Source organism: Solanum stenotomum, chromosome 5 (genome assembly GCF_019186545.1).
Source record: "Solanum stenotomum isolate F172 chromosome 5, ASM1918654v1, whole genome shotgun sequence".
Lineage (NCBI taxonomy): Eukaryota > Viridiplantae > Streptophyta > Magnoliopsida > Solanales > Solanaceae > Solanum > Solanum stenotomum.
In genome coordinates, this window is record NC_064286.1 from 21845861 (window position 1) to 21872537 (window position 26677).

The following is a 26677-nucleotide window of genomic DNA, read 5'->3' on the forward strand; positions in this document are numbered from 1 at the left end:
TATGTTTTAACTATAGCCATTCCCCATTCATGTGGGGGATTGTTGGGTTTAGCAAGGTGTGAATGAGAAATAAAAAGAGAAAATGGAAAGTGGAAGAACTAATGAAAGTGGGGGAACCAATTTTGGAGGGAAAATGAAAAGTCATTGCAAAGTGCAAATGAAAAGTCATTTTTACCATATTGGTAGAAGAAAGGAAATTGTTGTCCTTATATTAGGAAACACTTCCTTTAGTTCTTAAAGGGTTAATAAGAAGGTGCCCCATCGCGCCGTCGTCGTCGCTCGCTCGGCCTCAGATTTGGCTTTGGCTTTGGATTTGGATTTGACAAATGATGTGATTGATTGATAATATTTTTTGGACAAAATTTATTTAATCAATCTTGTTAATTTATTTCTTTTCTCTTATAAATTAATTCAGAATGTTAGTTAAATAACAGAATTAATTTCGCAACGAATTATTTGAAATTCGTGTGTGACGGTAAATTCATTTGAAAGGATTTGTTCCTTTCGAAAAGTCGTTACTTTTCCCAAAAGACATAACGTTCTGGAAAAAATGGGTCTGAACAAATTTGTCTGAACAGACGCGTTCCTTGCTGTTAATGGCTATAAATAAGAGGTCCTTTTCGTTTTTCAAACACTGAAAATTATTTCCTCTCTACATACATTTTCTTACATAAACAAAATTGTCGATTGACTGAAACTGTGTGTGCTCTTGTTGTTGTTCTTGCGTTCGCTGAAGTTATTGAAGTTTGAGGTACCGCTACTTCTTTAACAGGTTAATCTGTTTTATCTTGGGAGGAATTAATCTGCAACCTCGGGTACAGTGAGGGGATTAAATTTCTTAAGGAAGCACAGTGGTTTCTGTGGACTCGGATTAAAAATCATTCTGTCTATTTCATCTTTTTCTGTTTCTGTATTTGTGACTAACCTGAATACAGGAGATAACACATTCATTATACACTTCCTTGTCTTATAGCAAGGATTCGAGAAGAGTAATCTAGTGTTTTCAAGCCAATATCTGAGTTTCGTCAAAAACTTTATCCTCCTAGGTATTTAAGGTTATTTATAGTGATGGACTGAGTTCGTTCTCACGTCCTACATCTAAATTCAATCACTAAGAGTGAAATTTAGGGATATACCCATTGTTTCGAGAATATCTTATATGAGTCGAGTTACTGATTATGAATTCTAAACTATTGATTATAAGTTGCACTATATTATTCTTGGAGATTATTGAGTTATTATTCATGTTGGCAATCCCACATGAACCCTAATTTTTGCTTTTTTTATTGAGAATCGTTAAAGTGAGAATTCTTTCTTGAATTGATTTTTGAGAGGTTACAATGAGTTCAAGAACAAGTTAAATTTTAAAATTCTATTTTGAGAATAGTTTAAGGGAACGAAAAGATTCCCAAATGTTTCATTTTATGTTAAAAGGAGAGTACTATTTTTCAGAATGGTATAAAGAGTTTTCAGAGTTCATAAGAAATTGAGTATAGAGTAGTTGCCTCTTAAAGAGGCCCTTTTGAGAACCTTACTCAATCCAGAGAGAGTATTTTTACTTGAGCATTAAGTTATATATTTTGGGAGTAGTATTGAGCACCGATATGGGATAAGAGCTCAAGAAACTCACATTTCTCGTAAACCACGTAGCCAGTGTGGGATAGTATCACACCGACATACGGGTAACTCCTTACTCCCTTTGAGAAGGCCTATTAGATGGATCCATGAGTTTAGTATGTTCTATAACTTGATAAAGAATAAGATAGTTCTGGCAGCGTGAACGAGGTGATGTATCATCACAAAGCTTATAGAGATGGTTGTTCGTGAGATTAATAAAGAGTATTTCATTATCAAATTTTATATGAGTATAGTTCATTGATTTAGCATATTTATTTGTAAATCTTTGAAATGATTTTATCTCTACTTATGCTTTACATTTAGTTGAGTATTTTGCGTTAACTTCTTCAGTTCAGTTATTTATTTTCCTCAGATATATTACATATTCGCACATACAATGTATCGGTGTCATTCGACCGGCAAGTTTTCATGATTTAGATACAATTGATTATGATCATCAATAGGCGCTCCGTTGAGATCATTTTGCACTTCTTCCTAGTTTGGTGAGCCTTCCTTGCATTCCAGAAGACTTCACTTTTTTGTTTCAGTTTTGTAGTTTTGACGTGTCATGGGTCTTCTCCTGACATCCATGTTTAACTATAGAGGCATCATAGATAGCTAGTATTGAGTTTCTTTAAGTATTTCCTTTGAACTATTTTGCAAATAATTATTGTTTTCAGAGTACTTTTAGATAATTTTTGTGTATACTATTTTGAGATTGTTTGAATCTTAAGAAGTTTTGAGACTTTAAATTTAAATTTTGTATTATAGCTTAAATCTGCTTGGGTTGGTGTTCATCTAATTAGTCAGTCAGGCCAAGGAATCGCTTGGGGATCAACAATGATTCCCGAGTGTCGGCCATGTCCATGGTGTATGCTCGGGGCGTGACATTATCACTATAAGTACACTATCTAAATTGAGATCAAACATCACATTTTCTTATTCTCTCAAATAAAAGGTTTAGCCATGGGTGGAGTGAATTCTCTACCCAACACTAAAGTTCCTATGGAAAAAAGTTTCTGGTAATGTGGATTAAAAATATGTTGAGCTAAAGGAAAAGGTTTAAAAATACCCTTGATTCATCTTTTTAGCCTACTTATACCCTTGAAACTAATATTTCCCTCTATTATTTTTACAAAATTAATTATTACGTGTCACTTTTTCTTATTGGGTGAAATTTGTTTTTTTGATTAGAATTTACCTGATTGAAAACAATATACCCGCCCCATGAGAAAGAGATGGATCTCTATTTTAAATGACAAACATAAAACTTGTTCATTTTAGATGATGGTCACGGAGACAACAAAATAAAAAGGAAGCAAATACTTGAATTAATTATCATGCTTATTACATAAGAAGATCTTAGATCATGTCAATCTTCTCATATTCTAGATGCTCTCTGATGGCGATCTCTCTCTCAACAAAATATATGTGCTTGTGATTTCTAGGGTTATCACTGTGATAATGTCAGCAGAGAAGCTTAGAGAGTTGAATCAACCTAGCGATTTTTGTTATTGATGGTTTTGAATGACAATATATAATTTTGTTGTTGGTGGTGTTTAGTTGAATAGAATGCCTACCTTCTATATAGAAACAAATCGGGAGGCATTCAAATGGTTCCTTAATTTTGGGTTTAATTCAACTCTCTTAAGCTTAACGACGCCACTCCACTAGTTAGTCTACCCATCGAAAAATTTAATTGATTCTTGCACCTGCATCTCTCTTGCAAATAGGGCAAGAGTTCTTGAGCTTGATCCACTCTCTAATACAACCAAAGTGGTATAAATGACCACAATTGATTTCAGTGAGTTTTTCCTTATCGTAATAGTCATCCTAAGACAAACATCACCCAAAAATGGAGAAGGTCAGAACCAAACTTAAATAAGCTTACAGACTAGGGGTGGGGTTCTAAAATTAGGTGTCACTTACCAAGCATATGGAGCAACGCTCCTTGCCGTCAAGACATGTTGACTTGGGCAATTGGTATGTATGGATTTTAGTGCTTAAATGGAAAGCCATTAATCTTAATCCAGCAGTTATACGCGTGTGAAGTTCCAAAATTTCCTAAAACATAGAACACCATGTAACATATCCATAAAAAGAAAATTCAAGTATCAAACTTCAAATTATTGTGTTTTCAAAGCATTACCTGCCCATCATCTCCATCTCTTTCCTGAAATATTGAACTCATTTAGGAGCAGACTCATTGCACAACAAAATAGAAAAAAACATCTAATATGGAAAAACATACAAGTTCGCCAGACTTTAAGAACCATCAACTCACAAGGAGATGAAAAGGATATCAAAGGCATCAAGAAAATGAAAAGAACAACACTTCAATTTCCACTTTCTGTGTGAAATGTTTAAATCCACTAGATTAAAGGGAATTTTGGTAAATTTGACACAACATTAATTTAGGACTACAAGATTGAAAAGTCTACTTTATTTTCTTAAACTACATGTCAAGTCAAACTAGGTCATCCTTTTTGAAACCGAGGGAGTATCATTTATAGGGGAAATGTTGCCCAACTGAATACTACTCATCAAACACTTACTAGATTTCAGGTTACAATTAGGAGTTGAATGTTGTTAAAACATCTGACAATTTTTGGAATATTTTCAATTGAGAATAACTCAACCAAGAATTATTGAAAAATAACAAAAAATGTTTTCTGAGTGGGTATCTTTATATCTAAGCAACAAATACCTAAATTAAATATAAGCATACGATTAAGTTTAAAATCAAGTGACAAACACAGTTTAATTGATAAGGCATGGAAAAGATAAACAAAACAACCTTGGTTAAGAGAAGAAACTTAACTGGAATCACATTTAGTGTAGGAAATAGAGCAAGATATCTATGATAAAATTCTTGGTAGGCTGCCCGTTGTTCCTCGATTTGGGGTAGGACATTACCAACAATACTTTCAGTTGTGCCTACATCTCTTGGCACATTAGCAGGGGTTGAATTCCCATTGACGGTCGAGTTGTCAACGTGAGAATTGTTGCTCTCCATCTGAGCTGCAATGAAAAATGTTTTGTTGTGTGTTAGAATGATTGGTTGAGATTTTGAAATGTTCTTTTGAAATAAAAACTGAAGTGTACACAAAGAACATGAAAGTGACACGAGTAGACAATGGTTAGCACATATAAAGAACACTTGTGTTACACAAGAACATCTTTAAAGCAACATGTTGAATGTCTAGTGTATATTATCATCTATAAAGATAATATTGTTACATACTAACTTATTCCTCACCATCATATGGAAAGTACTTTCATATTTTACAAAATTTTAAATACATGTGTAATTGAGTAGTGTTATTTATTAAATTTAATGGTAACTTGTTGGAGCTGCTAGAAAGAACATCACTTTCCGTTCTTACTATCTTTTACACATATATTTTGAATATATGACTGAAGTACTTCTCTGAGAATCGAATGCACTCAGAGGAAAAAAGAGGAATTTAATTCGACATATTAAATAACTTATAACTTTGTACCAAATTTCCTTATATCATACTCGAGATTACCTAAAGGGAAAATCTATCCTTAAAGTGTTCAACCACCGCAAAGCTTCCCCAAACCGCAACCGCACAAGCACGTGGGGTAAATGATCCCCTGTTCTAAGCCATACCCACCCCCGCCCAGGGACGGCTCAATGCCTTCATAAATGAGGAATCCGTCATAGTTACCCAAATTTGAAGCCCCCATTTGTAGTAATAATAGATTTGTTTCAAGTCTTTTTTAACAAATAAAATAAAATATTGTGTCTTTCAATTTATTTGTCTTTTTTAGTTCGTTTCGAAACATTAAAGAGTATATTTTTTCTTTTTTTTGTTCAGTTTTTAAATTTATCTTTCACATTTCATATTTAAGACCACAAGATTAAAAAATATTAACATATATATATATATATATATATATANATATATATATAATTTTTCATTAAAAAAAAAGAAATAACTTTGCATTTAAAAAATAACAAATTAAAAGTTAGAGCTCAGATTTATTTTTGTCTTTAGACCACTAATTAGCCTGAGCTGTCAACGCCCCACCCCACACCAAAAAGTCCCTCTTTTCTATTCAGCAAGGATCATCCATCAAATTAATTCAACATTAAGCCAACTTTCACATAAACAAAATTGCAAAAGGAAAAAATCCCACTAAAAGGTTTACAAGAAATTATAGTTACCGAAGATAGAAAAACTACAAAAGAAGTTCATCTGTATCTAATAACGATAGGTAATGATTATTAAATTGAGAAAAAAACCATTCTCTCTTGCCATAAAGAAGTATCTAGCCATTGGACTTTTTACTTTAATTATAAGCTAGTCTTCTTCAAGAAGGAAAGGAGCATCATTGGTATCTAATTAATCCGAACTAAAAGATCAATGATAATCACCCAAAAAAATATTGTTACGCATGTAACTTATCAATTAATCAATCAATTTTTCCTCAATTCAAAATTTCATAGGTTTTCTATATGACTCACTTCGAATCTATTCGATTGTATATAAGATCTTCCTCAAACCCAAGAAATCCAATTAAACCTCTTGTTCTTAAACTATTTAGAAGGTTCATCATCGTTGGACTAATATTAAGTGGTTTTGTTGAAAGTTTAATGGATAAAAGGGCTAAGAACAAACTAAAACCAAATCAAATGCCATAGAACCTCAAACCACATTCATACACACTTTGAAAGAAAAAAAATTGTTTAATTTGAGCAGAATAATATGAAACCAAGGAAAATTGACTAAGCGAAAAAGTATAGAACTCCACTTAGCGATCCTTTACACTTTTTATTCAACCTTTCATCCCAAAAATTCTAAATTCAACAAAAAAAATAATCATAACCTCTGCACTTTTTATTCCTACTTTCATCCAAAAAATTCTAAATTAAAACAAAATAATCCAACTATTAAGAGAAAAAATGCAGGACAACTTACAAAGAAGAGTGTGACAGAGCGGCGGAGAGAAAATATTTCTCTTCAATCAAACAAAATGATAGAGGAAAATGAGGGAGAGAGTAATAAATATTTAATACCACACAGATTACAATAATATAGACTCATGAATAGTAAAAAGCTTAAAATAACAAATTACAACATCTCTTTTCTTTTTGGGGAGTAGAATATAAATAATGCATCTTCTAGATGAGATGCAGATTTTTCCATTCCAATTACAGTAAAAATAAAAGGCATAATACATAAAAAAAAAAAACCCACTCAACTAGATCTCAGTTGGCAAGTAAGCACTCTAACTTTGATAGTGCACATATAGACACCTCAGCTTGGTATTTTAATATAAATTCCCAATGTTTCAATTCATTGATGTATTCTCAAGTCAAGTGAGACTATCTCATGTTTTTGAGCACGTCCACCATCAACCACTGTTAAGAAAAATACTACAATATTGATATTGTATAGGAATTACAATGAACTGAAAAGCTTATCACAAACACTGTGTCATGGCAAGCCACTGCCTTGAAAGAGATTTCAGCCCGACTCCGGTGTAAATCTTTGTAGCCGGTCACACCCCAAAGTTCCACTGTTACTCTCAAACATGTGCACTCGTGGATGAAAGTTTGGAGGTTTCCCCAAACCAATTGGCCAAAAAAAATTCTAAGAATAAGATAAGAAGAAATGAAGAAAATGTTTTTCTCTTCTTTTTGTTTGTGTCGGTGTGTTATATTCTTGTTCACAAAAGGCCATGCTTATATAGGATTTGAAAAGAGGAGTTTCAAAGTGAAGAGTTAATTTGTATAACGTATTGTGAATGTTAATGGCATTAAAGGCCATTACACCACATTCTACAGAAACTCTCCTTTTTGTTTTGGAACAGAAATGTTATTCTCTTTATAACATATTTTACAAAGAACGGAAATATTGTTATTTGCATTACACAAAAGGAATAAAGGTGTGATTAATTTCACAGTCCCCCACTAATGCAAAGATAAAGAGTAGGAACAAAATTTGGACAAAAGGAAGGAACATCTACTTAAGTGTCAATATCTTTCGATTTGAATTAACACATAGTGAAATGAGGCCAAAACTTAAAATTCATAAAGTGAAGTACTCTTGAACTGAATGGATATGTATTGAGACCCCTATAACACATACTATATCCTTAAATTTTAAGCAACCTCTGCGATACAAACAAAGTGCTTTTATGGTCATGCATACATACCTTGGGTCTTATGAGTGCTCTAAAAAGACGACCTAAGTCTTTCATAAAAGGAGACCACACCTTTACACTTACATAGGTAATTCCATCAAGTCTATCTCAAATAGACCACCTTAAGGTTATAGAATCATTAAGATAAAAATAAGTTCAACCTTATAAAACACTGCCTCACGTCAAAGGGATAGAATATGTGGTGTATATTGAGGCCTAACAGGTTCATCACATTACCTAAATCAATGGTCTTTAGCCCCATCCCCCTCGACATTTCAAGAATTATTTTCCTTCTCAAGCCCTTGGTCATATGATCCGTCAAATTTCTTTCGGACCTTACATATTCCAAGGAAATAACACCTAGTTTTAACAACTATTTAACTGCACCATGTCTGATGCGAATATGTCTCTTTTTTCTATTGTACACACTATTTTTGGCAAATCTAATTGTTGCTTGTGAGTCACAATGAAGAGAGACTAATGAAGCTTGTCTTCCCCACAATGGCATATCCGCCAAAAGATTTCTCAGCCACTCAGCTTCTTTCCCTACCAACTCGAGAGCAATAAATTCAGAATCCATGGTAGAACGTACTATACAAGTCTATTTGGATGACTTCCACGAAATAGCACCTGCACTCATAGTAACCACATAGCCATTGGTGGAGCTAACTTCATTGTTATCAGTTACCCAGTTTGCATCACAAAACCATTCTAAAACAGCAAAAACTTTATTAAAATGCAAACACAAATTCATAGTACCTCTTAAATACTTCAGCAAGCGATGGAGATCATTACAATGTTCACTACAGGAATTATGAGTATATCTACTCAATCTACTAACAACATAAGCTATATCAGGCTGAGTATAGTTCATGAGAAGCATTACACCCCCAATTATTTTAGCATATTCAGTTTGCGAAACACTAAATTGTTTATTCTTCCTCAAGTGTATGCTAGGATCATAAGGAGCTCTCACTGGAACTACATCAAAACAATCAAACTTTTTCAATGTAATGAGACTGACACAAGGAGAAACCATTAGAAATTCATTTGATTTTCACTCCAAAAATCACATTTGCTTCACCAAGGGCTTTCATTTCAAATTTAGAAGACAAAAAGCTCTTGGTCTCATTAATAATATTCACATTAGGACCAAAGATTAACATGTCATCTACATATAAACATATAATCACACAATTTGAACCTATTATTTTAGAATAAACACATGTATTAGAGGAATTTATAACAAAGTCATTATCCGCTAAAGTGATATTAAATTTTTCATATCATTGCTTATGTGCTTGTTTTAGTCCATACAAGGACTTTCACAATTTACATACTTTATCCTCTTGTCCTGGAACCACAAAACCCTCAGGTTGAGTCATATAGATCTCTTCCTCTAAATCACCAATTAGAAATGTTGTTTTGACATCCATTTGATGTACCAATAGGACACTTTGGAAGTGTTCATGGATGATTTCTCTTTGGTAGGCGACACATTTGATGATTGTTTGTTGAATTTTAGTAGGGCACTATAGAGATGCGCGAAGGCTAATTTGGTGCTTAATTGGGAAAAGTGTCATTTTGGTTAAGAAAGGCATAGTCCTAGGCCACAAGGTGTCATAGAAGGGACCGGAGGTAGACAAAGCAAAGATTGAGGTAATTGAAAAGTTGCCTTCGCCTATTTGTGTAAAAGGTATTCAGAGTTTTTTGGGTCATGCAGGATTCTATAGGCGATTCATCAAGGATTTCTCAAAAATTGCACACCCTTGTGCAAACTGTTGGAGAAAGAGGTGAAATTTGCCTTGGATGATGCATGCTTAAAAGCCTTTGAGTGCTTGAAAGAAAAGCTGGTGTTAGCCCCAATGATCATTGGCCCGGATTGGTTGGAACCATTTGAGGTGATGTGTGATGCAAGTGGTACTGCTTTGGGAGTTTTGTTAGGGCAGACGTGCAACAAGATCTTCCCACTACTAAAAAACTGCTAAAAAACGATGGACTGAAAAGCGACGGACGGCGTCGCTATAAAACACGACGATTTTGCCACGTTGTCCGTCGCTTTTTAATAAAAATAATTATTTTTTAAATTATTTGACAAAAAGCGCCGGACATCATCTCTTAGTTCGTCGCTTATTTTAGCGGATTTTTGTGCCAAATATATATATAATTAATAATTATTTATTTAATATATATAGCAATGCCGTCCGTCGCTTTTATTAAAAATAATTATATTATAAATTAAAATATTAACCACACTGTCTGTCGTTTTTAACTTATTTTAAGATATTAATTTTTTTTGTTATAGCGACGGACAACATCTTTATGTCCGTCGCTTCTTGGTCAAAATACTTGGTCAACTATTTTTAAAAAGCGACGGACAGTGTCTCTTAGTCCATCTCTTTTTGGTCAAAATGTTGGTCAACTATTTTAAAAAAAAGCGACGGACATAGAGACGCTATTCGTCGCTTTTCATTAAATATCTAAAATAGAGATGCGATTTTCCCCCATTTCCCCATTTCCCTATTTTTGAAAACTCTCCTTCTTCTCTCCACTCCTCACCGCCACCACTGCATTGTTGCTGCCGTTGAGACCGCCGCGAGCCAGCCGCCGCCTCCGTCGCTTCTCCATTGCTGCCGAACCAGCCGCCGCCTCCGTCGCTTCTCCATTGCTGCCGAACTAGCCGCATCCTGCTTCTCCTCTCTCTTCAATCTCTCCTTCTCCTTTAAGGTTAGGGTTTAATAATTCAACAATTCTTTTTTCCAAATTGAGCTATATTTTGATTTTGTTAGCTATTTAATTGTAGTTAGTTTATTGAATTTGTGTTTATTGATTGTTAGTTTGAATTAGGGATGATTAGTTAGTGAGTGAATTTGTGTAATTTTAGGATTAGTTTGAATTAGGGTATTTTAGGAGTAATTTTTGAAGTTGGATTTTAGGACTAGCTAGTTTGAATTAGAGATTTTGGGAGTAGTTTGAATTAGGGTATTTAAAGACTTGTTTGAATTTGGGTATTTCTTGAGTTAATTAGTTTGATTTTGAGATTTTAGGACTAGTTCGAATTTGTTATTATAAGATTAATTTGAATTTTGAATTTAGGACTAATTTGAATTATATTTGAGATTTTAGGACTAATAGTTTGAATTTGGGATTTTAGCACTAGTTTGATTTTGGGATTCTAGGACTACTTTGAATTTGTGATTTTAAGAATAGTTTGTATTTGGAATTTAGGACTTGTTTGAATTATATTTGAGATTTTATGACTAATAGTTTGAATTTGAGATTTTAGGACTAGCTAGGTTTGAATTTGGTATTTTAGGGATTTGAATTACAACTTAATTAGATTTTATAATTAATTATAACTTGAACTTAATTAGGAATATGAACTTGAAATCTTGTTGATCTTAATTAAATTTGGGATTTTAGCACTAGCTAGCTAGTTTTGCATTTGGGATTTTATAAGGGATTTGAATTACAACTTAATTAGAACTTATAATTAATTATAACTTGAATTTACTATATATTGAACTTAATTAGGATTATGAACTTGAAATGTTGTTGACCTTAATTAATTAGAACTTAATTTTTATTCTTATTAGAACTTGGATTTTATTTGAACTTAATTGGAATTTTGTAGTACTTGAAAATCTTATTGACCTTAATTAATTTGAACTTAAATTAATTAGAACTTTATTGAACTTAATTAATTTATAATAACTTGAAAACTTAGTTAGGAATTAATATAAACTTAATTTTGAACTTAACTAGAACTTGAACTTAATATATTTGAACTTAATTAATTAGTATTCATTAATTAATTAAGCTTTAACTTTGTAGATCTAGAAATGTAGTGTTTATATTAACAATATAAATTAGTTTAATGTAGTAAAATTATTATTTAATTTATTAATATAATTGAATATATATATATATATATATTTGTAGATGGATCATCGCTTGTGGATGCATAATATGCATTATGAAACATGTGCTGGTTTGAAACCTGAGTTTATTGACGGCGTTAGAAATTTTATTGAACATACAACGAAACTTGACATTTTCAAGAATAATGGATTGGTTAGGTATCCTTGTAGTGCATGTAGGTGCTTAAATTTTTTTGAACTAGATACAGTCATGGTTCATTTGTACCGTAATGTATTTAAGCCTAGATATTTTGTATTGATTGATCATGGAGAAAGATATGGATTGAATGGTATGTTTTATAATTCGATGCCTGTGGATGAATATAATATGCTTGCACCACATGGTCAAATTAGGGTTGAACATGATGATAGGGTTGAACATGATAGGGTTCATGAAATGATCAATGATGCTTTCGGGGTTCAAGGTGGGATGGAACCCGAACAATATTTTGATGAAGCTCCTAATGAAGAAGCAAGATGCTTCTATGATCAATTAGAAGAATCTAGTCATCCATTATGTGAAGGGAGGCCACATCCTGCTTTGTCAGTTGTGGTTAGATTAATCAATATTAAATCAGATAGGAATGTTTCTAATGTGTCTATGGACTCAATGGTTGATCTTTTGGGTGAACTAGTTAATCCAGAGTTTAACATACCTAAGAACTTCTATCAGGCAAAGCGTTTGGTTTCCAAGTTAGGATTGACGTATGATAGAATTCATTGTTGTGTTAATGGATGTATGTTGTTTTATAAGACTCATAGTGAAATAGAAAATTGCAAGTTTTGTGGACATGCTCGTTATAAAAGGACTCTGGCTGGAAAGATGGTCCCAATTAAGGCGATGCATCATCTACCTCTTATTCCTAAGTTAAAGAGGTTGTATGCATCAATGATGTCTGCCCCACATATGAGATGGCATCGCGAATATAGAAGGCCACCGGGTGTCTTGTCTCATCCATCTGATGGCGAAGTATGGAAGCATTTTGATAATGTATATCCTGATTTTGCTAGTGAACCAAAAAATATTAGATTGGGGTTGTGTGCAGATGGCTTCACACCATTCTGTAATGCTGCTTCGCCTTATTCATGCTGGACAGTATTTCTTACTCCGTATAATCTTCCTCCAGAAATGTTCATGACCAGTCCCTACATATTTCTAAGTTGTGTTATTCCAGGTCCTCGTAATCCAAAAAGGTTGATTGATGTCTATCTACAACCATTGATAGATGAGCTCAAACAATTGTGGGTTGAAGGCGTTTTGACTTATGATATATCAACTAAGCATAATTTCGTTATGCTTACTTCATTAATGTGGACTACTAATGATTTTCCTGCATACGGGATGTTGTCTGGTTGGATGACAGTTGCAAAGATAGCAAGTTCGTATTCCATGGAAAATAGTAAGGCATTCACTTTAAAGCATGGCAGAAAAAATACATGGTTTGATTGTCATCGCTAGTTCTTGCCAATGGACCATGAGTTTAGAAAGATGAAAAATGAATTTAGGAAAAATAAGATTGAAAGTGCCTCCCCACCCCTGGTATCAAATTTGGGAGAAAGTTTCTCAATTACCTTAAGTTACAAAAGCTTCACCTTCTAGACTTCCTAGATATGGTGTTGAACATAATTGGACCAAACAAAGCATATTTTGGGAGTTGCCGTATAGGAAGGACAATCTGCTACGGCAAAATCTTGATGTGATGCATATTGAAAAAAAATATTTTGACAATTTGTTTAACACAGTGATGGATGTTAAGGGTAAGACAAAAGACAATCGAAAAGCTAGAATGGACTTAAAGGAATATTGTAGGAGAAAAGAGTTATGGCTGCAAGAATTACAAAATGGTAAAATAGTTAAGCCCAAAGCCAGCTTTTCATTCACATTGGAAGAGAAATGTGAAATTTGTGAGTGGGTTAAAAATTTGAGGATGCCGGAGGGCTATGCTTCGAATTTAGGAAAGTGGGCAGATATGAATGAAGTAAAATTGATAGGTATGAAAAGTCATGATTGTCATGTGTTCATTGAAACTTTAATTCCTATCGCTTTTAGCCATCTACCTGGAAGGATATGGAAACCAATCACAGAGATAAATCTTTTTTTTAAAGATTTGTGTTCTGGAAAGTTGTTGGAGAGAAGTTTAGACAGGATGGAATAAAATATTCTTGTTATTACTACTAAGTTGGAGAAGATATTTCCATGTGGTTTCTTTGATGTGATGGAGCATCTTCCAATTCACCTTGTACAAGAGGCCCGCCTCGGAGGTCCGGTCCAAACAAGATGGATGTATCCATTTGAGAGGTATCAATTTTTAAATATTCACTAAGTTCTATATATTCACCAAGTCTATTATACACATATATACATGTAGAGAAATTGGCAGTTCCAAACAAACAATTAAGCAAAGGGGAAAGATCGAAGGATCAACTGTTTAAGGTCATATTGGGAGAGAAACTGGTGATTTTTATTCTTATTACTTTGGTGATGATGTGTCATGTAGGAGAAACAGGCCCAATCGCAATGATGAAGGCAATATTGATCCTTTATTTCCACCGCTATCAATGTTTAATCAAAATGGTCGAGGATCTAAAGAGCGAGGAAAGCGAGACTTCACTAATATGGAAATGCAATCAGTTGTGACACATATTTTGCTTAATTGTCCAGAGATTCAATCATATCTCAAGTAAGTGTTATTAATATGTTATAAAATTACATACTAATAAGTGTTCATTAACTAATGAAATACTTGAATGTAAAATGATTAGCTTGTTCGTAAACACATGGGGTAATGAAGCCATCTATACAGAATTTTCCAAATGGCTAACAAACTATGTAAGTGTGCAAGCTTACATTAAATCACGAAGTTTTTAATAATTTATTCATGTTATACTAAATTATATTACTTGAAATAACAATCACGTAGGTTTACGATGAATACTCAAGTGTCCAACATTTGCAATTAGTGAAAGAAGTAGCACTTGGACCTGAATCTCAAGTACTAACAATGAATAAGTATTGTGTCAATGGTTTTAAGTTTCAAACTGAAGAAGTTTCTAGGAACAAGAAAACAAATAATAGCGGTGTCTACATACAAGGTGATGTTGATGGTACTGGCCAAAATATTGAATATTATGGTGTCATTCATGAGATTATTCAAGTGAGGTATTCAGGTTGGCCTAAGAAGAAAATTGTTTTGTTTCTGTGTGAGTCGTTTGACCCATCACAGAGAGGCACAAAGGTGGACCATCAACATAATATAGTTGAAGTTAAGCACACCAGGATATACATAAGTTATGATCCTTTTATTATTGCACAAAATGCTAAACATGTGTATTACGCTCCATATCCATTGCATAGAGACAAAGCTGATTGGTGGGTTGTTATAAAAACTAAGGTTGACAATATCTTAGATGTGGCGTATCAAAAGGATGTTGCAATTGTTCATCAACAAGTTGATATTGAATTGGAAACCACACTAAAATATCCTCAACACATATTAGAAGTATCTGATGATGAGATATTGAATGTTGAGGAAGAAATATCTGAGAATGAGGAAAATGAATTATTTGATGACAAAGAATGGGATGATAATGAAAAATGAAAGAACTTGGGAGGAAGAATGGGAGAATGATGGAATTGAAACAAGCGAGGAGTAAAAGTAGTAGAATGAAAGCTAGTATATGTAAGTTAATTTATTTTGCTAATTTTATTTAATTTATGATTTTTATATATTATACATGCAAATTTGCATACAGATGTCATCAGGCAGTGACGGTGATATACATCGCGAGCATATTGGAGTTAGCCAGACTAATAAGGCTAAAAAGAAGAAGTCTAGGAGACCCATAGATCCTGAGGATATTCTAGGATCTATTCTTCTGCGCCCGAGCGCATCACTCATGATACTCATTTATTTGTTATTTCGTTTGGTACGGTGGATCCTCGGGCATAGTATCCTAATTATCATCGACTTATCGACAGGTAGGATATCGGATGGTACTCTATCTCCCACAGGTACATCTTCTCAGTTATCTACCATGAGGATTGTAGATTCTAGTAACAAGCAGTCAGATGCTATGGCTGGTACGCCTCCATTGACTCAACGTTTTGTGCATCCTAGTGTATCACCTTCTACTGCACCTAGTGCTACACTAGATGCTGAGATGCCTGCTCTAGCTCCTGGGCAAAAGGACAGACTTGGTAGATTCATGATTTAGCCGGATGGATCATCGTAAGTTTTTTTTGTTATCTATTTGTTACTTTATTTTATTTATTTCTTATACTTTAATATATTATTCATGAACTAACATATTTATTATGTGTTTTTCAGGTGGCATTCTGCAAACGATGCTGCCCGGCCTTTAAAAGACTGTGTTGGAAGACTTTATACATAGGCTTATCACTCTTGGAGCGAGATTCCAAACAGTATACACCAAGTGATGTTTAATGAATTTAAGGTATATATTTTTTAGTTAAGTTTAATAATTTTAGTATACTTTACTTTATTTTTTACTATTGATCTAATTAACGCTATTCAATTTTTTTTTCAAACTATGTGTACTTGGGAGTTGAGGTACAAATTGGGAATTGCGACCACATTTGAGAGGAGGGCATCCGCGAGACTGTCTAGCTGGCTAAAAAAAGTTCGGGATACTGATCAACGTCCGGGTTGGATGTTGCCTCATGTTATTAATGATTTCCGTGTGTATTGGAACACATATAAGTTTAAGGCAATGTCCGAACAAGCCAGAAAGGCTAGAGGCAGTCTAATGGGTGACTAGTTGCACATCGGAGGTGCAAAGACCGTTGGAACAATTACAAGAGAGATGGTAAGTTCTAATTCAAACTTTTAAATAAATAATTATTGATTCATATATATCGTTAAAAATTTCAGTTTTTACTTACAGGAAAAAGAATTGGGGTGCACTCCCATTGGAGCGGAGGTTTTCAAGAAGACTCATGTGAAGAAGAAAGAAAATGAGTCGGATCTGGATGTGTGGGTCGAGGAAAGGGCCGAACGAACTTTTATAAGTTATTTAATATGAATAATATATATTAATAGTGAATATATTTATGATATGTATATATATTGATGTCAATTTAATATTGCAGAATGAGTTTCATCAGTACATCGTTGAGAATCTAGATAGTTCGGTCCAAATGACACCTGAACTGTCCACCAAAATTTAGACAGAGAAAGTGGTAGGGGGGACACACAAGGGTAGAGTCTATGGTCTAGGCTCTCAAAATGATGTAAGATGACTCCTGTCATGATTACAAGGTATTGGATCGTCACGTCAAGCCGAGGCACTTGACTGTGTTCAGATTGCTGCTATGTCTGCTCAAATAGCACAGCTTACATCGGCACTGGCAGAGTCAGAGCGGAGAAGAGTAGCTGAACAACAAAGCAAGAGTGAGACCGTTCAGGAAATCAAAGAACAAGTGCTGAACCTCGCTCGTCGACCTACTATATTTTCTCCTATCGAGGACACCGACGATGACAGTGAGGAGGAGGAGGATGATTTTGTAGATGCCACTCCCTAGTTCAGGTTTCTTTTCAAACACATTTTAAAACACTTTATAGGTTTTTGTATTATGATTTAGATATTTTTGAAAAGTTATTTAAGTTTGATGTTGTATATGTTGTGTGTTTACATTATATTGTTTGTTTGCCAGTTTTTGCTTCCAAAAAATTGCAAAAAAAAGCAACGGACATGATGGATTTGTCCGTCACTTTTTTGCATTATTTTTTTCAAAGAAACCCAGAAAAGCGACGGACAGGGTCCTTTAGTCCTTCACTTTTCTGGTTATTTAAAAAAATTAATTTTCAGAAAAGCGACGGACTGCGTCGCTTTTTGGAAATAAAAAATAAATGAAAATATAAAAAAAGTGACGGAGTCCGTTGCTTTTTGAAAAACATCGAGCCAAAAAGTGATGGACATGACTGCACTGCTTTTTCGTCGATTTTGACCAAAAAAGTGATGCAGTCCGTCGCTTTTGGCATTCGTTTCTGTAGTTTTTTAGTAGTGATCTGATCTACTATGCTAGCAAATCGCTAAATGGAGCACATTACAACTATTATTGAGCAGGAGCTACTTGCTATGGTACATGCATTTGAGAAGTTCAGGGCCTACTTGTTGGGCACTAGAGTGATACATTGATAATGCAGCATTGCAATATTTAATGGCAAAGAAAGAGTCAAAACCGAGATTGATAAGATGGGTGTTGTTACTGCAAGAATTCGACTTTGAAGTCAAAGATATAAGAGATTGTGAAAATCAGGTGGCTGATCACCTGTCTAGGTTGGAGGCAGAGAAGAAAGAAGAGCTTTAGTTAGACATAAATGAGTCATTCCCAGATGAGCAGGTATTAGCAGCCACTCTTGATCTCATTCCTTGGTTAGCTGACTTTGCTAATTTTCTTGTCAACGAGTTGATGCTTGAAGGGTTGACATTCCAACAAAGGAAAAAATTCCTACATGATGTGGGAAAGTATTTCTGGGATGAAACATATTTATACAGGGTGTGTGCTGAGAACATGATCATGTGATTTACCCTTGAGGCTGAGATGCTGAATATCATAGAAGCATGTCACTCCTCTCTGATAGGTGGTCATCATGGGGGTGCACAGACTGCTCAGAAGGTACTACTTGCTTACAATCCATCATGATTCAATTGACTTAGTCAAGGGTTGTGATGTGTATCTAAGGCAATGGGTTGAGGCAGTCAACTTGACTGAAAATGATGGTAAAAATGTTGCTGGTTTTCTGAAGAAGAACATATTCTCAAGGTTTGGCACACCTAGAGTGATTATCATCGATGATGGCTCACATTTCTATAATAAAGTGTTTAGTGCACTTTTGGCCAAATATGGGGTTAAACAGCACAAGGTGGAAACACCGTATCATCCGCAAACAAGTGGTCAAGTCGAGGTATCGAACCGGGAGATCAAAACAATATTGGCAAAATGTCAAAAGAACAGATTGGGCAAGGAAGTTGGATGATGCTCTGTGGGCATATCAGACAACTTTCAAGACACCCATTGGTATGTCTCCATATCAATTGGTGTTTGGAAATGCATGTTATTTGCCTGTTGAGTTGGAGCATAAGGCACTTAAAAAGTTGAGCCTCAGTTAGATTGAAGAAGCGAACCTGAGACTAAATCAGATAAATGAAATGGATGAATTTCGTTTAAGGGCTTATGAGCGGTCTGCACTGTAGAAGGAAAAGCTGAAGTTGTATCATGATAATCACATTGAGAAAAAGGACTTTTAGTCCTAGTGACTTGGTGCTACTTTTCAACTTCAAACTTCGTCTATTTCCTGGGAAATTGAGATCCAAATAGTCTGGGACATTTAAGGCAACTCATGTATTTCAGTCGAGTGTGATTGAGCTTGAGAATTACTAAGGTGAGAGGTTCAAAGCCAATGGTCAGCGAATCAAGACATACTTAGGAATCCTAAAGGAAGTAAAAATAGTGGAGGAATGCAAGCTTGATGAAGTCTGAGTAATCAAGTAACTTGCGTCGTGCCGCGACGTTAAATTGTGCGCTTCTTGGGAGGCAACCCATGATTGTAAATGTAATAGGCAGTTTACATTTTAGCATATTTTTCATTGTTTTTATGGTGTCACTGTGTGTTGGTGTGTGTAGGAAAGAGTTGGACAAAAAACTAAGGAGCTGGGATCTAAAAGCTTTTCACGGGTACCCTCACGGGCCGTGATGCTCTTCACGAGCAACCTCACGACCCGTCTCAGTCACCAGTAGCCTTAGAGGAGCTAGTAGAAAATGCAACAATAGGTTCACGGAAGGATTTACGGTCCATCAGACCCTGTACAGGTTGTTTAGCCTCTCGTGAACCTCAGGTTAGTTCTTTAACCGAAGAAATGTCCACGAGCACTCACACGGACGTGGTGCTCCTCACGAGCACAATGACGGTCCGTCATGAGTTAAGTCGGCAAGACCAGTTCCAACCCAACCCGACTCGACTCGCGCACATTTTAAAATGTTTGTAAACGTTTTATATAGTCCCCAAAGCGCGAAGGATCGGATTTCTTCCTCTTTTCTATCACGTGTAACTATGTAGAGTGCTATTAAACAATTTCTCATCCCCCATAACTCCAAAATCAAACATTGAATTCCAACCCTAGTTCTATATTGGCAAGAAATCATCCTTGGAGTTCCTCTCTTCATACTAGTACGAAAATTTAGGCAAATATTGAAGTAAGTTCATCTCCCTACATGATATAAGTTTGATCTTATCTAGAATCAAGTTAGAACTACTAATGTTTGTTTGATTTTCAATATTCTCACTTGATGAATTGATTTTTAGAGTTTGTATGTTGTGGATATGTTGAAATTGGTGATTTGTTTTTGTCGGTATGATTAATTTGTATGGGGTTAGTGATGTATGATGATATAAGTGTGAATTTGAGTCCGAATTGCGTAAGTAAATTATGCCCATGTGAGTTTTGCAATTAAATTATGTTGAAATTGAGAAAAGATAAATGTTTGTATATGGGTATGTTCGTAATAGACAAATATTGCTCTTATTTGAATAATGGTTGGTGAGATTTGGTAGATTAGTTGCATCCATGTGAGAAAATGTCTCATAAATTTGGGGTTGTGTGCTGATAATTGAGTACGGGAAGATATGTATCCGAAAATTGGACCAAGTGTTAGTCCAGGAGGGGGGCTTCATAGACCGTGTAGGGAGACACGGGCGGTGAAACCACTCGTGGTCCACACTTGGAAAATTAAGTGAACACTACTAAGTTCACAAGGACCAAAAAGACCTTGGTTCACTCCACAGACCGTGAAGCCCTCTGTGAACTATAACCAGTGAAGGTCACTGATGAACATTGGTACTGACTCATGTTTACGAGGGACATCAAGGAGTGTGGTACCCACTACGACCCGTAATGGCCTCTGTATAAAAAAAATAGTATACTCATATTCTTTTCTTCATAAGTAATCAAGTTTCTCATTTTTAATATGTGGTCCTTCCCAATGATAGATTGGGTGACGACATTCTAAGGCAAGACGTCACAATGCATGTAACCAAGGGAAGTCTTAGTACCCGTTATTATGTCATTTTAGTTAGTTAAATTACTAATCCATTTTTGTCTTTTCAGGTGCTATGGGGCCACGAAGAAAGACTGTACTGCCACATACCTTACCACATCCTTACCCAACTCAAAGTGCGAATGAGGCGGAATCTTGTAGCTCAGATGTACAAATAAATACTGCAATTGAAGATCACTCCACTCGAGCTACTAGATCACGGACAAGGAGTTCTATCTTACAGAATACTCCTTCTCAGTATGAAGGGGAAGGTAGTGAGTCTGGGAGTGGTGAGGTTTCTGATAACAGCTCTCAGGAGAGTGCAACTGAACCTCAACCAGAAGTAGGAGCGGAAACCAAAATGGGAGCATAAGAAGAAGAAGATGCCAAAGGAGATGATGATGACGACATCACTGGGTCCCGATGATCTAATATGTTCACCAATATGAATCTTACCCAGTGGTGAGGTAATAGATAATTGGTTTATTTCGTTGTATGTGGATGTGAATAGGTCGGAAGATTTCTTCAAGAATGGGATAGTGTCCAAGTTGGGCGGTTTTTGTGGAAGGCCAATCATACCTAAAACTTGAGTAGTGGTACCGAATATCTAGGCATTTCCAGATATCTAAAGGATTTTCAAAATGCATCACTTCGAATGGATGAACAACCCACCTGGAGATTTTCCCGCCACCTGACATGAGAATTCTATGCCACTTATGCAGCTACATTGATGAATTTTGTTGTTGACACTAAAACAATAAAGAGGGAGCATACAACGTTCACCAGTATAAGGGGACCACTTAATTTGGTAGTAGTAAGGGGCAAATCCGTGGATATCTCTGAAGCCACGATCAGTAGGAAGCTGTATGGTCTGGAATATAAAACACCATTCTCGGTTGGTCGTTTTGAAGGTAAACACCATGTAGTGACGAGTAAGGATGAGATGGAGGATCATAGTTCACGAGAGCGGGTCATTCGCTGGATTGGTTGGTTGATTACCTCAGAGGGTGAGAATGCAGCATGGGTAGCAAGGACACATGTGCAGATTACTAAGGCGTTGCTGTCATTCCCGACAAAGGTTTGGTTGGTTGTTGTTCATGCACAATTGCGGCCTACCGCAAATGATAATACTTTGTCACCATCTTTCGCATCACTGGTCGCTTGCCTCATGGATGGTTACCCCATCAATGTAGGTTGGATCACCACCACAGAAATGCAAGACAAAGCACTGAATAAGAGAGTCGGTTTACCATTTCCCTGTCTAATATGGAAACTGTGCCTGCAAGCTAATATTCCTCCCAATAAGCTAATAGACAAATGGATTGAGGCATACAAGGTCATCGCGATATCCAAAATAAAAGATGTCACTAATCACCTTTTTGTTGCCAAATCTGGATTGGTGGGACCACTAGTAGTAGTACCATATATACTAGTTGACATGCCACGAGCTGATGACAGTAGTAAGCAGGATGCAGCTTCCTAACTAGATGTCGGTACAGCACCACCACCAGCTTTAGCCTCTCAGGCTACAAGTACTTTCATCACCATACCTACTGCAATTTTTGAAAGATTGGTTGTAGATCAGAGGTAGACCTGGTTCATTGTAGACCAGATTTTTTCAAACTACCTCCAGTAGTACAGAGAGATGTTTTAGTTGTGGAGAAGTGTGTGAAGGATGAGATGCGGAAAGAACTTGTCGTGCTAAAAGATAGGATTGACGGTCTCGAGGTCCATGTGCAAAATCAATTACAGGGTGAAGGTTCGGTAGATTCTGAGGAGTTTAAGGCACAGTTGGTAGAGATACGAGCTGAAATTGCAAAACTGCCCAACAAGCCAATTAATGTACCTCTTTTTGTTGTACCGGAGTCCTTGATGATCCTGTTCAATAAGCCTCCCACCAGTCAGGCACTTGACGACATCTGGGGTGACGTACCTAAAGAGAAATCCAACAAGAGAAAGCAGAAGGTTGGGGATTCTTATGGGGAGCTGCCAACAAACTTCTCCAAAGAGGAAATGAGGCAGCACAAGAGAGCATGCAAGGAGTCTAGGAAACTAGCTCAGAAAGAAGCAACACTTGAGCAGCAAAGGCGAGATGTAGTGGTAGCTGGCGCTTCTAGTAGTGCCATATCAGCCCCGTGATAGGAGTCAGCCTGACCAAGTTTAGGTTTCTGAGAGCGCACCCGTTGATAAGGGTGCCGATGCTACACCGACTACTGGCACCTAGGGTGTCGCATGTATGACCACTTCTTACAACCCTAGTCTTGTGTTTATTTCTTTACTTTGAGGGAAAAGTCTTTTTGTATGGGGAGGGGTTGGTGAGCTACCTGCCATTAGATGTCACCATGCATGGAGGTTGCTTCTTTTTGTGTTTAAAAAAATTGTGTGAAAATTCTGTGTGTTTGGAGTTGTGAAGAAGTGCTAGCAACATCAACAACTAAATTCTGAGCTTGTGTTGTTTCTGGAATACTAACAAATAGTCCTTAACCCGAAAGTTTGACTGTTAGACTCTTTATAAGACATCCTAGATACTCACGTATTGAACATTGCTAGCATGAAACATAAATTGGTTAACTAAGAAACTGGAAAATGTAGACATGTGTCATGTGCGTGTGAGGTTTGCATGAAGTCTAATACTAGGTGCATAAACTAGAACTTGCCTGGGTAGTCTTGCTAGAATCTGAGAATAATTGGATAGGAAGTGATTAGTAGGCCATTTTTGCTAAGGGCATCTCCAACCCAAACACCAAATTTTACACCAAATTTGGTGTCAACACTATTTTAGGTGTAATCAACTCCAACCCACTACACTAAATTTTACACCAAAAAAGAATATTTTTCTCTTTTCATTATTATATTATTATTTCTTATTTCATAAAACAAATTCTTTTTAAAACATTCACCATATATAATTCATATTATTTCCTTTTATAATCGTTTAATATAAAATTATTTTGTACCATAATTTTTTAAATAATATAAATTGCTAGCAAATATTATACATTATACATAATAATGGATAATACAAATAAAAGTGAAATCATTAATGAAATACAATTAAATAAACATTACATAATTGAAAATATTATTTTATATTCTACACAAATATTCAATTTTCAATATCACTATAGTCCTCCCATAAATGCTCCATTAATGCATTACGTAGTTCAATATGAACAATGTTTGCATTTTTAATTTTTGTGAAGGTTAATTGTAGTTATATCCAATTATAATTTATTGTAGAATTAACATAAATTTAGTTTTTAAAAAAAAGTCCTATATAGAAAAATTAATTTATAAAAAAGCTAATTTTTATATCTAAAATTAATATTATAAAAATATTACATAAAAAAATTAAATATACAAGAGATTTAATAAAAAAAATACAATTTATATAATGGTTAATTAAAAGTTTGTATAATGAAATAATATTAAAATATTCAAAAGGTGAATTGGTGTGATGGATAGTGTTACACCAAATTTGGTGTAAAAATTGGTGTGGGTTGGAGCTCCAAACACCAAATTTTACACCAAATAGAATTTGGTGTAAAATTTGGTGTTTGGTTGGAGATGGTCTAAGTCCACTTAAACCCAAAAATAAACCACCAAATGTAAAGCATGACCCTTGAACCCTATTTGAGCCTTGAAACTAATTTTGTTCTTACCCATTTGATATCATATCCTTGGGTCTCCGAAGATACGATGCCACAACTCAGGCCAAAAGCCTAAGTTGAGGGTGATTACACCCCGAGCAGAAAGGAAAAGTATAAAAGGAAGGTTCACTCAGTCATCTTTAAAGAACAAAGTCTAATTACTCACTTGATCAGGAGGAATGTACATAAAAAGTAGAAGAAAAAACTGAAAAGATAAAGAAAAAAAATGTGTGGATGCTAGGATGTACTGAAATGAATTTAGTCCCAATTATCATGTGTGTGAGACTTCTTTGGTGTGAGGACACTATGTTTACATTTGATAGTAAAATTGTGTTGGCTGATAATGTACACGAGCATAAGCATGGTTGACTGTGAGAAATGGGATATCATGCATTGATCCTTGCATGTTAGATATATGATTTTGGATACAAGTTGTGGTCGAGTTAGCTACTGCATGTTAGGAAGAGGTTTCGGGTAGTTGAGCGTCAACGACTTTGTCTTTCTCGTCACTTGAGGACAACTAATCGTTCTAAGTTGAGGGTGTTGATGTGCCGCGAAATCTTAACACATCTGACTCTCAAGACCAAGGATTAATGTTAGAACCAAGTGTTTTTATGTGGATATGATGTGCTTGGTAATGTTGAATAGGTAAAATACTTAGACACGGGAGATAGAAAGAATAAGCAAAATATCCTCGAATATACACCACTGAGCCCCAGACGGGTTGTGGTCATGATGACGAGACGACTGGAGGCTTGTGGAGATGAAGCAGTGTCAGCAAGGAAATCTGAGTTTGATCAAGTCAAGACCATGGAGACTATGACGGACCATCGTCTCTTTTAAGGTCCGTCCTAAAGTTCGTGAAGGATTTCCAGTGTACAGGCATTGAGGAGCTAAGTTTGGTATGTCTAAGTAAGGACCTTGGACACCCAAATGGGTCATGGCGCTCATGACGGTTCGTGATGCAGTTCGTGAAGGTTAACCTGCGTGAAGGCATGGAGGAACTAGGTATGGTACAACTAAGTAAGGACCACAGACACCCAGATGGGTCGTGGTCCCCTTAATGATTCGTGTTGTGGTTCATGAAAGATCAGGATAAAAAGGGTCTCAAACTATCTAAGTGTGAGACCACGGAAGGCCTCACGGGCCATGAAGCTCATGACGAACCGTCCTGCTGTCCGTGAAAAGTCCCGATATTTCAATCCTACTTCTAGTAGGACTCTTTTTACACAGACCATTTGAATTAATTATGTTTAATTTTTGAATTATCTCGTCATATCTTGTACAATAGACTACTTTCCTTATTCTCTACTTTTGGTTTTTATCGATTAACATTGGATCAAGACTTGAAGTTTAATTTTGTTTTGAATAACAAGCTTTCTTTGAATTTGCAATCTGCGTAAGTAATCTCTTTTAATGAACTCAATACTTATTCTTGCGTATTTAATTGAAAGCATGAGTAAACACCACAACTAAGGTTGTGGGAACTATGACAGGAATCGAAGTGTAGATTCACAAAACGAGTAGAGTGTGATTATTATTTGCAAAATATAATTCGTACTTTGGTTCTTCATTCTTTCTAATGAGTGCACGCATTAGAACTTGCCTGTATCTATCAATTGTTCAAGAGAAAATTGGTAGTTAGGAAAAAGTTGAGTTAACTTGTTGGTTTGGAGTAAAATTTTGAGTTCGAGAGAAGAGAATTTTGACACCAAAATATGTGAGGGTAAAATCTGATAACACTCAAAGACCGAGAGGATTTGAGCGAGAGTTATCTAACTAGACTGAAAGGTGTTGGATACATTTAACTCGCTGATAATTCACAAAGAAATAATCGCTTGAAACTTGTTGACGAATCAACACTAGATAGAACGTCATCGAAAACACAACCCTAGTTTCATTCATTTATCATTACAATCTTGAAGTTAAAATGCCGTTACTTGTGTTAATCTGAGTATTATAACAAATTTTAGTAACTTGACATTACAACGAAACCCAGTTTACATTTCGTTGTCAATTTCTTTAGTAAATAATAACAACAGTTGAATAAAAGCGACACTGAAACTATTTCTATAAGTACATTCTCTATGGGATCGACCTCAACTCATGTTGAGTTCTATAAATTGACTTCGACCGCTTATACTTCTTAACTGAAGTGTAAGTTTGGTCGTATCAATTTTTTGCGCCGCTGCTGGGGAATTTGAATTAAGAAATATTTTACTAGAAATTATTCAAATTGTAGTTATATTTCCTAA

General features: G+C 35.4%; 2 protein-coding genes across 2 annotated transcripts in view; both read right to left on the reverse strand.

Moving 5' to 3' along the window:
• LOC125865077 (ferredoxin-1, chloroplastic) overlaps positions 1-26677 on the reverse strand; it is a 791835-nt gene that overhangs the window by 147079 nt on the left and 618079 nt on the right. The gene's annotated exons all lie outside the window — the stretch shown is intronic.
• On the reverse strand, positions 3313-4633 carry LOC125865078 (probable E3 ubiquitin-protein ligase ZFP1). The gene is made up of 4 exons (XM_049545251.1): positions 4439-4633; positions 3767-3790; positions 3547-3681; positions 3313-3450 (listed from the first exon to the last, which is right to left on the reverse strand). The coding sequence occupies exons 1-4, from the start codon at positions 4631-4633 to the stop codon at positions 3313-3315; spliced, it is 492 nt and encodes a 163-aa protein (XP_049401208.1).